The following is a 16165-nucleotide window of genomic DNA, read 5'->3' on the forward strand; positions in this document are numbered from 1 at the left end:
TCCTTGCACATTTTATACATGAGGAAAAGCTATAAATACATATACCTTAATATAATCTCAAGTCTTTCCATGCATTTTTTTTCTTATGACTACAGCCTTAAAGCAATGTGGAGGATGCTGTGTTAGAGTGGCATCTCTCACTGCCACAGAGGCAGCGTTTCCAACACACCTCAAGGAGCAGCTCTGTCTTCTCTTTCCAAAAGTTATGTCCCAAACCTTTGACACCCAGCCCAGAGGCCAACAGGAGGCTGTGCAGGGCTAGGCTGAGCCACTGCTGCTATATGTTTTGAGGGAGGAGAAAAAAAAAAAGTGCTTTAAAGGATACATGGGAATCCCACATTTACTTCAAAGAAAGCTTATGCAGTCACAGGTGCTACAAGCCATAAATAGCATCTGTGCCTTCCACTCATAACATCTCTCTTGCACTCATTTCAAAACATTCATGCACTGTATCTTGAAGTGTTGCTGCAAAAATGGTTAAATATCAGAAACACTGACGTCTCAAACAGCAGAGGGGGTGACTAAGTCAGAAAACACAGGCTCTGTAATACTTTAGTTTCCACCAGCTGCTCCCAGCGACCCAGGAAAGCAGGTACTTACTGCAGTAACTGGCCAGCACAACTCCTGAACCATTTACAGCTGTTTCATCTTGAAACTGCTTCTTTCTCACAAAGTTATCCTCGACCAACACAAACCATTCATAACACACCAGTTGCAGTAAGCAGAAACCCAGGAATGAGAGCACACGATTGAGGCTGTGTGAGAGCTACTTGAACCATTCAATCATTTGTGCTCATTGCACCTTCCAGAGCCAGCGATGCTCACCCTGCTGCGGGCGGGAGGAGCCAGCAGTGCCACCGGGCCGGTGTCACCGGGCTGCAGAATGCCAGCAGTGGCACCGGGCCGGTGTCACCAGCCTGCAGAATGCCAGCAGTGGCACCGGGCCGGTGTCACCGGGCTGCGAGCACAGCCTGCAGAACGCGGGTGTCTGGCACCCTCTAGGGAGGAGCACACGAAAGACCAGCTCACAACTGCTGCTTTCCCACTCCACCTGCTCACAGCGGAAATAATTGCTACAGACATGGCAGGAAAAAAAAAGGTAAGCACAGAAAGAGGCTCCCCACGATTGCCTGTGCTAGTGCTGCATTTCTCTTCTCAATATTCCCTTGTCCCTTCACGTTGATGTCTCTCCAAAGTGCTACACAGACTCTTTAATTACTACCATACTGTACATGGCCCAAACACAGGTTTCCCCCATTAGACCTTCCAGCTGATTGCATCAACAAATTGCAACCACCTGACAAAAAAGAAAACAAAGTGATAAAACAGTCATGTAAGGACTTCCAACAGGCAGGTCTACAATCCCACATCTCTGCAGCTTCAACCTCCAAAGATGTTTCTCAGAATATTCTCTTCACACAAAAAGCAAAATAAATCTGTATTCTGCACACAAGTAGTTTTTACATTATTATTTTCAACTCAGGTGAAGCACCCTACTGATTTTCAAGAAATTCCCCACTTTGACAGGTAGTTTTCCACAATTACAGCCTCTGTGAGATCAATGGGATTATTCTTAGATCTGGTAAAATGGAGAACTGCAACTCATAGGCAGTGATGAAAACCTCCTTATTTCAACTTCAGTGGCTTCTGGATCCAGCAGGGAACATTCTAAAATGCAGCTAAGAGCATTGTTGTGGTTTCCTTAAGCATGTAACAGGAAAAGAAATCTTTGACTGCAAACCAGGAAAAATAACTACTTAACCTACAAAGCAAATGTTTGTTTGTTTTTAAAAAGAACTTTTATTATCCCATAAAACTGGTTGGGAATTAGTTTGAGCTACCAAAACTCATATTTTCTTTGGCACACAGTTAAATAAAAACATAATGTATTAAGATAAACTCTGTGAAGAGTTTTCACCAGAAGTTATAATCCTGGCTGAGCTCAGATTTCCAAAGCAAAGATTTTGCAGATAAATCACAACAGAAAAAAAGCAGCCACTACCCCACTGGTTCCCAAAAAGAACTGGTAGCAAATGACTATCATCTTTCAGAAAGATATACGTTTAACTTCCACACAGCCCCTCAAACTGCATTATCAACAGCTGATCCTGTTTCCAGGTGATCTCCATTTCACTAGCCCAATGGGAGAGCGTCTGAGAACCAAAACTGGCATGGAGGAAAAAAACCTAAAAAGTCACAGTCCCTGTTTTCACTGTAACATGTTGGTTTTGTGACATTCCTTATAGCTAAACAGAGTGCTACTCATCTCTTACCTGTCACAGCCCAAGATCTCCATGACATGCAGAAATTCCAAAGCCTTTTCCTTAGATGTTTCACAAATCAATTTTAAAGAAAAAAACGCACCCAGCTACATGGGAAGATGCTCTTCCCACAGAAGAGCAAATGCATTTTCCATTTGCTGCCCTGGCACCAGCCCTGCCACTTGAGGAAACATTGGAAAGAGAACCAAGCAATGGGGAGACCAGGCAGGAACAATCCCCAAGGCACAGGGAGACAGATGTCAGCAGCCACTAATGAGGTTTTAGGAATAAGATGTGGGTTTTGGTGAGGTGTCCTTTGTACAGCAATGTCCTCCACGCTGAATAGCCTGAACAGCACTGTGCTTTAACAAACCAACACTACTTCTCTAAAACATGATCAAAGGCCTAAAAAAACCACTGCAAAACCTCTCACCCACATTCACAACTTTGGACAAGAGCCACAGAAACCTTTGTTGCTGACATCTCATCTTCAGGATCTGCAACCTGTTCTCTATTACTGTAACAGCCACCGCTTGCCATAATCCAAACCTGGTACTTCTGCTCAAATACAGGCTAGAAATACAGAGCAAACACAAATAGAGACAGACTGGAGTTACTTTCAAAAAGACCACTCAACTCTGGACTAGAGCAGAGTTTTAGACAGTGATATCTTGGTAGAAAATGCATTTCTCATTCTAATTTGCCTCCAATCCAAGCCAATGACATCTGTGTATTTACAACCCAGCTAACAACAATAACAAAACCCAGAACTGCTCCACAACCAGAGCACTTTCAGCCTCTATCTCTTTGAAAAGATAATTCTTTTTGGGTCACAAGAGAGCCTGCAAAAGAAGGTCTTTATTGGCACACTCCAATCTACTTGTACACTCCTTTTGTTTTCAATCAACTCACTTGAGTAGGAAAAAAAGGACATGTCTCAACATTTGAGGTAAGAATGTAAATAACAAATGAATTCTTTTTTTTAATGCTTTTCATATTGTTTAACAAAGAAAAACTATATGGTTTACAATGAAGAAAGAGTGGAATCGGGTATTAAAAGAACAGGCCAGGCATACAGAAATGCCACAGACTACACAGGGCAGGTCTAAATTCAGGCCATACCAGATAAACTAGAGAAGCAGGATCATATTGCAGATACAAATGCACACATGGTAAAAAAATTTTGAGAAATGAAGTATGGAACTTAGCAGGCTGAATGGCATCTTCACCTCATTTACAACCTTCCAGCACAGTTTCCCATTCTTCAGCACTCAGAATGGGAGCTAAGAATGTTGCTTTATTTGTCTGCATGAAAAATTAAAAAGAACCCAAACCCCACCATTTTTTCCACTGCAGATGAAGTCAGGCCAGAGACATACAGTCACTCATCTCTTGGCTCCCACTTTTGATGCCCTTCCTCCCTCAGTTGCCAGACTGACATTAGAAAAGAAGGATCCAGCACCTTCTGCCTCTGAGTCAAGCCTCCGCACGTGGTGGAGGTCCGCAGCAACTCCCACCTGGCTCTGCACATGCTCTTCACAGAAGGCTGCTGGATTTTCAAGCCAAGAAAGCCCCTCCCAAAGTCCCTCACCAAAACAATGGGCTGTCTCAAGGAGCCAGGAGTTGAGCTGCATAAAGCATTCCAGACTAATTTAATAATTTCTAATACAAAACATCAAATTCCTTGAAGCTAAGAATTTCTACTGCAAGCTGGGCAATCAGCAGCTGAAAACAAGGGAGGAAGAGCTGGAAGCAGAGGCCAACACCAAAATGATCATCAAGTACCAATATGACACCAGCACAGAGTTAAGTATAGTTCTGGATATCATGCCAGGTAACTCTAGCAAAGGGAGCACTCCCACTACTGTGTTTAAAAACAATGACATGAGCACCCTTGCTGAGACATCACTGAAAGCACATGAATGGGCCTGGCCACCTCCAAGAACGAATCAGCTGCAGAGCAGAGCTGCCAATGTACCCTGAAAATTATGGAAATTAATTAAGGAAATTAATGTGGCTGCTGTGTCCAGCTCTCAGACACCCAGCACAAGCCCACTGACACAGAGGATCAAGCTCTTTGCAAGATCACCAAGATAGACTGAGGCTGGAGGAAATGATGAGAAAATACCTTTGTCCAGCCCTAAGAAATGAAGGTTGATGGAAAACCTTGCCAATCTACATTCCTATAGGGTAGAGAGAAGCTTTCCACAGAGACATAGCCGTAGGGGATGAGATAATGAACAGAACACATTAAATACAATAAAAGACAGTTTTAACCACAAAGGATGGTCAAACACCGGAGCAGGGCATCCTTTGAGAGTGGACAAGGTCCTGAGTAACCTTACCTCTGTGGAAGGGAGCTGGACCTGACAACCTCCAGAAGTTCTTTCATGAAACTGTCATTTCATGAATGTGTGAGAACATGGCTTATTCAGCCCAACAAACCAGAGCCTGAATTTGTGCCTTCTTTGGGACAGCCTCAAACACAACCAAAGCCATCTAAGCCAAAGCCTTAAACCAAAGGCTAGCAGTGATGAACTGGCCATTCAGGCCATACAATTTCTTTTCACACAATGCTCTGTTTCTAAACTAACCCAGATATGAACAAAAGAGGCTCCCAATCAGGGTCCTTTCAACTCTAAGTCAGCTGTACAATCCCTGCTTATTATTTCAAGGCAATTTCACTTTGAGGCATATACAAAGAGTTCAGCCAGAAGCAAGGAACCAAAAGGAACAATCTCATTCAATTTCCGAGCATAAGCTTCTACAGCTGCAAAAGGGAAAATTAGGCACAAAATGTGGACAAAGTTAAAAAGAAATGCAAAGTAAAATCTGTACATATGGGGCCAGCAGAAACTGTGTTGTCTCAGGTGCTGCTCCCCCATCACCCCACTCCCCCAAATACAGCAGCTGCAGATGTATCCTTGTATCTGTCAGAAAAGATCCCACAAGAAGAGTATGGATTTTTTTTTTCACTAGAAGTATAATAATGTGGCTTCAGATTCGTTTTTTATTATCAGGGCCAAGAATCCAAAAGAAAGAAGCTAAGAGTTACAACTATCTGAAAGTTTTTAAGGCTATAAATATTACAGAGCTGTCTTGATATTTTTTTTGTTTGTTTACATATTACTCAGAAAACCCTGCCCAAATCTGACAGGTCCAGGGGCAGCCAGCCAAGCACCTTTTCCCTGTTTGACCATGTCAAGTATCACCTAACCATGACACTTCTTGGGCTAAAGCACACAGGGCAAATTATTAATTTCTACAGAGCAATCCACCTACAGAGAATCCTGCTGGCATAAACATCAGCCCTAACCAGACAAGAAGAGGGATTTGTGTGTATACAGAGCCAATGCTGTAAGAAAGTTATTCTCTGATAGCAACATGGGGGCTGATTAGCCCCAAACCCTTTCCTTTTAGCACATCTAGAAGCTCAGGGAGGCTCACATTCCTCCTGCTTTGCACCAGCCAGCAAGCCCAGGCTGCACAATGGAACAGTGAGACCACCCAGACAAGAGCATGGAACAGAGACAGGGTCCCTCAGACCCACGCTGAGGCCTTGTCACCCTGTCAGAAAGCAGCAGCTCAAACACAGCCCCTCACACCACACCCAAGGAAGCGCCTGAAACCACCATGGTTTTGCCCTTATCACCATGGAAAAGCAAAAGCACCCCAAAAGGCAAAACAAAACACACCAAACCAAACCAAAATTATCCTGCCCCTTTTAGAAATAATATTGCTGAGCTTTTGTCACAGCACAACAATGTGCTCACTATATCAAACCAAGTAACAGCTATTGTAGCAGTAATGAGTGACACTGTCCCCTGGACAGCTCTTCTGTACAACATGTGGTTTTCATTTTGTGTCTCCTGTCAGGATTTCACTCCCTTTCTTTTATTTGACCTCCAGAAGATAATAAAATCATACAAAATCTAAAATAACGAACATTACAGTTCTGGCATCCATTAACATTCACATCTACAAGGCTGTTGATTCAACAAAATACAAAATAAGCAAAACTAGGCCAATTATAAGTTGTTTGGCCTGTATTTGTTAAGTTCTAACACAGTCTCTATAAACATATGTCTTCTGGTTGGTATTTCAGGAAGAAATCCTTAGAAGAATAATATTTTGATTAGTAACATGTGTGTTTTGAAAGACTAATACTGAACTCCAAGGGAGATTAAAATACGAGTAGAAACTATGAGCTAAATACACATATGTGCAAAGAGCTTTCATTCTCACTGACTGAAATGTCTGGTTACAAGTAATTTGTTTTTATTATTGAAGTCTTAATAGCCTGTGCTATTGACTTTTGTAAAATTAACTGATACTTATGAAAATATCCTGTTCTTACAGAACCACTTTTGAACATTACTTAAAAAAATTACCTAGCATATAACAGGAGCAATGTCATTCTCTAGATTATAATGACACATCTCAAATGAACCTCCAAAGGTTCCCAGTAATTTTAGGTATCCAAATGTTGAACTCTTCTCTTGTTATTCTTTCAGGACTTCTCAATCAAGCAGGAAATAAAGATCAACCAGAAAGTGTTTTTCAAGAAATGACAACTATTTACACTCACAAAGCTATTGATTTACTTCAGGGCATCAAGCAGTTCCCTGTGTGCAACATGCAATTAGATTTTTAAATAGATTACCAACTTCCTAGGCCACCCCCTCATTCTTCTATTGACAGCTGGGCATTCAGCAGGGTTATGTTCCTAAGCAGTTCCAGTAGAAAAAGTGCAAATGCATAAGTAAATTATTTAAATGTTTCAGAGTAAACATGGGAACTTTAATCCAAAAGATTGTTTATAGTTGTTTTTTAAGAAGTCTGGTTGTCTGTGCTGCCAAAGCTTTCATTAGAACATGTGATATCCAAGTGAAAATATGATGGTGCATGCACATTCCCTTTAAACACATCCCTTTCTCACATCAAGGGAAAACATTCTCAAGTTTCTCTTACCATTCAGATGGAAATTTAAATACAGAGATAGCAATTTTTCATTTCTGCTGAAATTCACTCCAATATATAATTAGTGCTCTAATGTAAGTTAGCAATCATTTATCACTTTCTATGTAATGTTACAATTATTTCATGGTAACACAGAGTTGCAGCCAACAGAAGAACTCTCACCTGAATGTCATTTATGCTTTTGTCAAGCTGCTGAGCAAATTAGGCACAGTTACAGCTAAATACCAAACACACACTGCCAGGCATAAGGGCAGATTTAGTTACAATTACTCACTCTCAGTATCAGTGCTTCACTCCTGATGCAGTAACACTAAATTCAACATGACTGCTCTTCACAAAGGATCAGGCTGGCAATTTACTGAGGAGACTGCTGGGGCACAGTGCCACTGGCATGCACAAACACTGGTGATGGAAGCTGCTGCATTTCCAGGGAGACACCTAGAGATGTCCTCCACCCAGCACAAACGTGCCTGCAGAGCTCAGCTTTCTGGGAAGCAGCACCCTCTGCCTCTCAAATCTCATCTATCAGCATGTGATTTGAAAAAACCCCAAGGTTAAAAGCCAGCCCCAAAAGACTGGTTGGTGCACCCTGATAGGAGGCACTGCCCTAACCAAGACATCCTGCTGAACCAGGGCTCACATGACTGTGCCAGCCAAGAGGAACAGGCAGGGTGAAAGGTTAGGAGAGGTTCACTTCTGTCACACAAGAGTTTGGGTTGGAAGGGACCTTGACACCCCTGTGGACAGCACTTGCTTGGGGTCTCAGAAGACAAGGACACAATTCCTCTCAAGAAAGTAATGGAGAAGATGGATCTATCATCCTATTCCAAATACAAATTCATCTGGTGATCTGCAAAGCACATCAAATGGCACTACAATTATTACTCAGAGTGCTGAGGAACCTTGCTGCAGCAGATGTCACAGCTGGGACAGCCACAATACGCAGAGTATCATCATGCAATTTCAGAAAGCTTCAACCCATCCAGAGCAACACCTTACCTCATCAGAAGGCTTCAGGCCTCTGCCCACACAGAGGAACACCAGGTCACTTCAGAAGGCTGCAAGTAACTGCCCTTCTTGTTCAGCCCAGCCTTTTATCCCCTCCTGTTGATGCACTGCACCTGTGTGCCCCTCACTGTTGATGCACTGCACCTGTGTGCCCCTCACTGTTGATGCACTGCACCTGTGTGCCCTCTGTTCCCTTTGGTGGTTGGTCAGTGCCCCTGAGCACTCCATGGCTCATTGCTGTCAGCGCTGCTCACCTGCTGCTCACAGCTGTGCCCATTGGGGATGGGGCTGCAGCCCCCTCCCAATCACCATAAACTGTGTGCCTACAGAACCTGGCATCTGCCTATAACACAGGACTTCTAGAAGCTCTAATCTGATCCAGAAGAGCAAGCCACACCAGTATGAATCTATATTTTAAAGGCAAATCTAATCCCACTTTCCAACTAGACTATGCAGACAGAAATCTGAAGATGTCACACTGCAGTCAAAAGAACTACAGCATAATTTTGCATTTTTTAACCAGAACCTGTTCAATCTACTTAAAGGAACAACTACATTTTAATTTGCCTGTCACTGACAAAGTCTATGCCACCGTAACAACAAATCTTGAAGCCCCAGATGGGTTAATATTTATGAGAAAGTCAACAGAACATCAAAAGAACAGGAAACAACATTTCCTGCCAAACTGTCTAAAAGCAGTCACACCGTTAGCACTGCACTTTGCTGGCTTTTATTCCTGTTATCTCACAGACAGACATGAAAAAGCACAAAAATCTGCTAAGCTGAGCCCATGATAATAGGAACTAGAATGTATTATTCCTTAGTCATGACTCAATTTTCATTTCTTTTTGCACCCAAATGACAGCAAAAGGTATTTGTTAAATTGTCCGTGTGAGCTAATGCTAGCAGGATGTGTTTGGCATGCTGGCTCTGGGGCATGTCTGGAGCTCTGACACTGGCAAAAAAAGTCAGGCAACTCTCTTGCATTATCTTTTTTACCTCATAGATGTTAACAACAACCAGCTGCATTGCAAACCATGCCAGGTGGGTTCAGGACTTGCTGCTGGGATGATGACAGACCCAGTTACACACTGAGCGGCAACCCTTCATTGTGCATCAGAGAAATTTCACACCTCAGTCTTCAAGCTCTAATTACAAGTTACTTGCTGACTCCCATTCTTGATCACAGAAAATCTTTCTCCAAAATAAAGAAACTCAAATTTCTTATCTGAATCCCTGACAGATCCTTTAGGACGAGGAACAAGGATCTTCTGAAATACACACTGGGAAACAGTGGTAGAAAACAGAAACCCAAAGACCAAGCAGAGCAGCCCTTATACCTTATTTTAGCACAGCTCAGTAGCCATCATCATGGAATTTAAATGCAAAGTTCTTGTCTTAAAACTCCCCAAACCAGGCATGCCACATTATTTCAAGGAAACTCATTTTAGCCCTATTTACCTGAGTCTATTTTAAAATAGGTACAAATCCATTGATATACTCACACATCACAACATGGACTTGTTTTTCACACTACACTGAACCGGGAACCAAGGCTTCCTTTAAGGAAACAGACACAGGAAAAGTTCTTCCAATAAGAGTCCCTCAGTATTATTTAAACTATATTTTATCTGGTGAGCCGCCATTCAAATAGCACCTATCAACACAAACCCCTGTGTTCAATGCAAAACCTCACACCAAAGGCAGAGGAGAGGCCTATGACCAGAGCCAAAGGCTTTCCATTGCCAGTCTGGGGGAGAGAGGCAGGGCTGGGCAGAGCAGCTCAGGACGGGGGGAGCACAGAGATCACCCACTCGCACAAGTGGCAAGGAACATTCCTGGAAGAAGTGGGTTTAGATGTGGCATGGATGGCAGGCAGAGATAGGGTGCCTGACACAACTGACACACTGTTCCCTGCACAGAGAGGCTTTAACAGAGGCTCTGAGATAAGTGGGAGAGGGACACAAAGCACAACAAGGATCCAGGACTGGAAGGGGTGAGGGCAGCAAAGCAGGGAGTGGGCAGATGTGAGAATGAAGAAATGAGAGAAAGATAATATTTAACTGCAACATGCCATGGCTAGTGGTTTTGAAGGGTTCTCGTTGTAAGAAAAACCCTAGGGAAAAAGAAGGAGATAAATTTCACATTAAGGCATGTAAGACATTGTGTCCCACTGTACTACTGCCCATCCTTATTGCAACACAAGTAACTGGTACATTCACCTGAAACTCCTCTGCAAACAGTTTTCTCCTCACCCTTTCTGAGGAAAGAATATATAGAAGGCAAAAAGCATTTCATTGCCAACATCTCCAGCCAGCTGGAACTATCATGGCTACTTAAAGCTCCCCCAAAACTACCATTCCATCTTCTTCCATTTCCAAACCAATTGGAGTTAAACCACTTGGTGTGCTACATGAGCTCCATTTCTTTTAGAAAGTATACAGAAACATGGAAACAACCAGGTGTGCATTTGAAATATAAAAAGAAGCAGGTGTCTTCTGAAAGACACCTGAAGAAAAGTAACCATCTACCCAGACTACAATTTTTTTTGTTTATATTAGAGATTTCCTAACACTACTGTTAAATCACAAATTATTTTACCAGGAAAGCCAAATTTCTGTTCATGGATCTCCTAGATTTCTCTTTTGTAGGTTCTCTTACAAAACCTCCAAAACAGTTTTCACGAATTCCGGGGAAGCAATGAGGTTAATTAATGCAGCACTAAAGAGACCAGTATAATTCAACCCTACTTAATGCTGTACAACTTTGTTTCCATCAGCGCTTGAGATTCTAGCTGTTTAATGAAAGGGTGTCAGCAGAACAGAGGCACTGTGCAATCACACAGCTCAAAGAGAAAGACAACTGTTACTCATGGAAAAGGCAACTGTTGCCTGAAGTGAGAGGCAGTTTTGGAACAGGCAGATGCTTTTCAGTAACTTGCTTTCATTGGAGAGCCGTGCAGGATATTTAATGTCTGCACAGCTTCTGTAATTGCTGTCTATCCACTGCTGGAAGTCCACCTGCCGCCCATGAATTGGAGGGGGAAACACGTGCCTATACACTGACAACAGAAACATGATGGCTCAGCACATATTTTACTATGCATTGCAAATATGTGGATACAAAAGGTATTCACACACCACATGATATTCTAGAATATCAAAGTCTGCTCATTACAGGTTTTAATACTTACTCATCACTCCCTTTCTCTCTGCACACAGAATTAGAGGTATGACCCAGGACTTGTTTTCCCAAGGTCTCTCACTGTCAATGCACTGTTCAGTAGAACAAACTTTTATGTATTTCATTCCATATAGCTCAAAGTTCAAAGCTACAAAACAGCTCTATCCCCAGGATAGCCAAATTTAGGCCCCTGAACCACTTTTCAGACTTGAGACCACTTGAGGCTAAGTAACAAAAAAAGAGAAGCCAGGAAAAAGGCTGTGCACTTGTATCTTCAAAGAGAGACTGAGATTGCTACAAATACCACAAGTTATTTATGGCCTGTGAAATGCAACAGAGGCATTCCTAACAAAAGACATCAAGCCTGGCCTGTGCCATGGTACTTGCACAGCAATGGAGAAAGCTCTTCCACGGGACAGGCTCCAAAGATGACTGATGATCTAAACAAGCACAGCCCAATCAATAGCCCCCAGGCTGACTGCAGCCCACCACTTTCACCCAAAGACTCAACAAGCTCTGAATCCTTTCTCCTGCACCTACTCATAGCATGGAAAGGAGTGCTGTGCTTGCTTCCAAAGGGGAGAGAAGGGGATGTGGAGGACTGGCATCCTGCCTTCTCTCAAACTGAACATGCATTTTGCACAGTGTCTGGGTATGGGCAGCCTTTCCTGCCTCTATTCTGTTGACTTTTTGGCTCAGACTCCCCCCAGGGCTGCCAGGGCTTGCAAAGGACTAAGAGGGAAAGAACGCAGGGAGTAGGGAGTGGGAAGAAGGAGGAAGCTGCAACAAGCACCTCACAGCAGAAGAAAGAGACAGAAAAAGTAGTTTAAGGCTTTGTTACACACCACTGTGGCCAGAGGATACCACAGCACTCTTTCCCTCTCATGTCCCTCTGCCATGCACTTTTTCTGTCCCAGGGCCTGGCAAACACTCAAATGACAGAATATTCACACACTTTAAAAATAAATTTTCTTCAAACCATGTTAACCTCTGCCCCTAAACCACATGGAAAACCACTCCAGAACAAAGATCACTGAGCAATTTGCATCAAAAGATAGACATATTAACCATTAGTTGAAATGTTCCAGGCAGCTTTTGGATAAAAGATGCTTCTAGGCCTTGTTTGCAGAGCCATTGGGCTGCCCATATGGGGAGCTTTTAATTTAGCCCTAGAAAAGCAGAGCCAAAAGACACTTAAGAGTCCAGAATTTCATTCTTGCCTATAAATTAGTACACTCCACAAAGTCATCAACCTAAACATGGTTACCAAAGCAGGTACATCTAACATGGGCAAACAATACACTTAGACAATGACAATTTAAAAACCAAAATACAGAGATGACAGATTTTCTTCTTGCTATTCTAAACATTCCTAGTCACTCCACTTTCAGAGAGAATATTTCTGCATTACTCTTGTGATAAACAGCAACACATAAAAAAATGAAACCTTTTTTCCCCTCTATCATATCCAATTCAATTGCATTCATTAAATTGCATTATATCTACATCATTTAATTTAGGTCAACATGTCAGAGTAACCTAGGATCATGCTTGCTTTAAGTCAGCCAGCATTATTCTCCCACCTGAACAGCCCCTTTCAGACTCAGTGACAGAACTGCACTCCACTTCTTCCACACTCAATGAAGGAAAAACTACACTGCAATTAAAAACTCACTGCAATGCTGACAGCACACTAAGCTTCTGTACATTGAATATTATACAACTGCTCAACAGCAATGAGGGAACAAAGTCCAGCAGCAAGTTAATTGTTATTTATTAATGACTGCATTAGGAATTTAAAATGTAATACAGTGTATCTTTCAACTTTTGAGATTTCCTATTTTTTTTTCTTTGGGTCTGTAGATAAAACCTTGTTTCACAGGGCAGCAGAAGACTCTCCTCGCAGGGAGGTATCATCTCCCTCTCCCCATATTTTCCTGGGAGTCCAATGACAGTAGCAGCAGTTCTCACTGCTGTCTGCACAGTGTGAACCCACACACGTCACAAATATCCAGATTTCCCCATCTGATGTACTTTTATACAAGCTTAAAGAACATCTACATTATGTCATCTCAAAACATTACACTGTGTTCCAAAACATGCAGTATTTGGGTTCCAGCTGAAAAGTAACTTTAGAGTACCCAAGTAGAGGCTGGATGTTGGCTCCCAATGTAACACTGGGCAGGAGAGGCTGGGCAGCACCACCTACCCCCAGTGCTCCAAAAAAACTCTCTTCCTGTGTAAAATGTAAGGACAAAAATGCAACATTGACCTCTTCCTGTCTGTATCATGAAGGAAAAACTAGTACCAGAAATGACAAGTAATCTACAAAAAAATGTATTTGAGCAATGCAATTTAGGTTGTGATTATGCATCACTGACATGAAGGGGAAAAAATAATAGACTACTGCCTTGAGCACGCAAACTGAAAAATGGAGTAGGGGTAAGGAGACTTGGGAAATTAAAAAAAAAAAAAAGAAAAAATAAAAGAAAAGAGAAGTAGAAAAAGCCTTCCCAGATCTGGAAGGCTTCACTGACACACATCACCACCGAACAGTAATGCAGCTCAGCACCCTGCTATTTGTCTGTGTTCTGCCCAAAAAGGGACAAGGCGAACTGAAGTAATTTACACTAAGCAAGCATGCAAAGGACAGGCAGCCTTTAGTTTTCTTACATTTCTCAAGAGAGGGAAAAATGTGCCCATGTGAGAAATTAGGGGAACTATGAAGCCAGGCAAATTATTCATCCATGTGAGGCAGCACAGCCTGTGAGGGGATACACTTGGAGACAATGATTCTATGGCTTTTACTATAGACATATTGCATGAACTTGGGCAGTTAGCTGCTGGTGTTTTGTTTTTCTTATCAACAAAATGAGGGATAAAGTTGGCTTTTGCTAAAATAACAATATACAGTTGTTATAAAACAGTGAGTATAATTCAGATTCAGAAAATTATTACTGAGTTCTGTGAAATGCATGGAATCCTAAACTGGAAATATTATACACATGACAAGCAAGTCTTTGTGTAATAATCACATCTGTGTCACTACTCCATAGGCCTTTGACCTTATGCTAGAAAAGTTACAAACATGTTTTGACTTCTGGAAGTGACATATGCACTGCAGACCTGCCTGTTAGAAACCACAACAATATTAAACTATCTCTCTGTGTGTACCCATCCTCCTCCAAAGCCAAGACAAGGCTTCATTTTTCAGCTTCTCTTTGCTATTGATGCTCATTCTCTCCCTCTCAAGACCCCTTATTTCACCTTGCAGGCAAAAGGAAAAAAGAAAATGCAACTTCTATAAACTGGGAGCATTCTGAGTCACTCAAAATTCAAGCCACTTTCCATGAATTTAAAATGAAGTGTTAGTCAAGTGACAGACACAAGACAAGAGTAAAAACCGTGCATTTAAATCCAAGTGCCTGGGTTTCCCCACCTCCTAAATGACTGCCATGGGGTGCACACTAATGGCTTATCTGCACAAGTTATTCACCAACCTGACGGAACTTTCTTGCAGCTCTCTTCGTTTCTTTCCTTCGTTTTATCGTCTTCTTCGGCCTCTCCTTGCCCACAAAGTCTTTTCTTTTTTCCCCCATTTTCTCCAATGCTTTTCTTCTTTCTAAACCATTTTCTTCCCTTCTCTGTCTCCACCCTCTCTGAGGCTCTGCTCCCTTATCTCCTTCTCCTCATTTCTGCACCAATTTTGTCCCCAGTGCCAGATGAAGTTCCCAGAATTGCTCAGAAGCAGACTTTGCCCCTTTTGTCTGCCTGCAGAGGAGGGAGCCTTGTAGCTGGAGAATGTGCAAGTAGTGCATTCTTGCCTGTACCCTTTGCTTGATTTGCCCTCACATCTGAGCTCCAGCAGCCAGCTGAAAGCAATCAGAGCCTTGCCCAAGCCAGACCAAGTGTTCTTGGGATACCCCAGCTGAAAAACATCTACAGAATTGCTTGTCAGACACTCCACAACAACAAAAATGATTAATAAAGGAGACTACTTGCAAATAATGTGAGTCTTGTGCTTGAGCAAGTAAGAGATGTCACACAGGCTATAAATGAAAGGTAAGATTTTGAGTGTAGATTCATGAACATGGTTCACATGTAAATTACAAATATAAACAAGGTATTTAGTATTTCAACATTGCCCAAGGTTGTTAACATTCAAAACATGCCTGTCAGATTGTCTGCCCTGAGCAAACCCTAACTCATCTCAAATACCAAGGCCTGCCATAACAGAACTCCAGCTCCAGACCTGCAGGTGAGGATCCCTTACCCTGCTGTCATGAACAAACTCTCCCAATTACTAGACCAGGATGAGGCTTTCTCTGTATGCACATGCCCTTAAGATTACTGCACCAGTTTGGGTTTTTTCTCAGGGAAATGGACAAAAAATCTAGTGGCAGGTGTGTGAAGCCAGTGCCTGTGCACCTGTGTACAAGCACACAGAGTCTATTTTGGGTACAACACCACAACAGACTCACTGCATTTATAAATGCATTACTTGGGCTCACTCTGGACTAAGAGAAGACATCAGAACATCCTCAGGAGAAAGGAGTCTTTCACAGTGCAGTTTCGCTCTGTGAAGTAGCTCAGGCTGTACCTTCTCCACAGATGGGTTTTTCAGAGATATTTCATTCACAACATGCAAGCCCGATCACCTAATGAGAAGAGGCCATACAGAGCAGGCACAGTCCACGCTCAGGTATCATTATCCAGGTATGAGGGCAGTGGGT

The 16165-nt window shown here is 42.4% G+C and overlaps 1 protein-coding gene across 2 annotated transcripts in view; it reads right to left on the bottom strand.

Annotated features, from left to right (window-relative positions):
- DOCK10 (dedicator of cytokinesis 10) overlaps positions 1-15272 on the bottom strand; it is a 137710-nt gene extending 122438 nt beyond the window's left edge. For both annotated transcript variants that reach the window (XM_064721575.1, XM_064721573.1), the window contains exon 1: positions 14933-15272. In XM_064721575.1, coding sequence (XP_064577645.1) covers positions 14933-15031 — 99 coding nt within the window. In that variant the 5' untranslated portion in view covers positions 15032-15272. The remainder of the gene's footprint in view (positions 1-14932) is intronic.
- Positions 15273-16165: the final 893 nt, after the last annotated feature.

The sequence above is a fragment of the Zonotrichia leucophrys genome, chromosome 9 (genome assembly GCF_028769735.1).
Source record: "Zonotrichia leucophrys gambelii isolate GWCS_2022_RI chromosome 9, RI_Zleu_2.0, whole genome shotgun sequence".
In the NCBI taxonomy this organism is placed as follows: Eukaryota; Metazoa; Chordata; class Aves; order Passeriformes; family Passerellidae; genus Zonotrichia; species Zonotrichia leucophrys.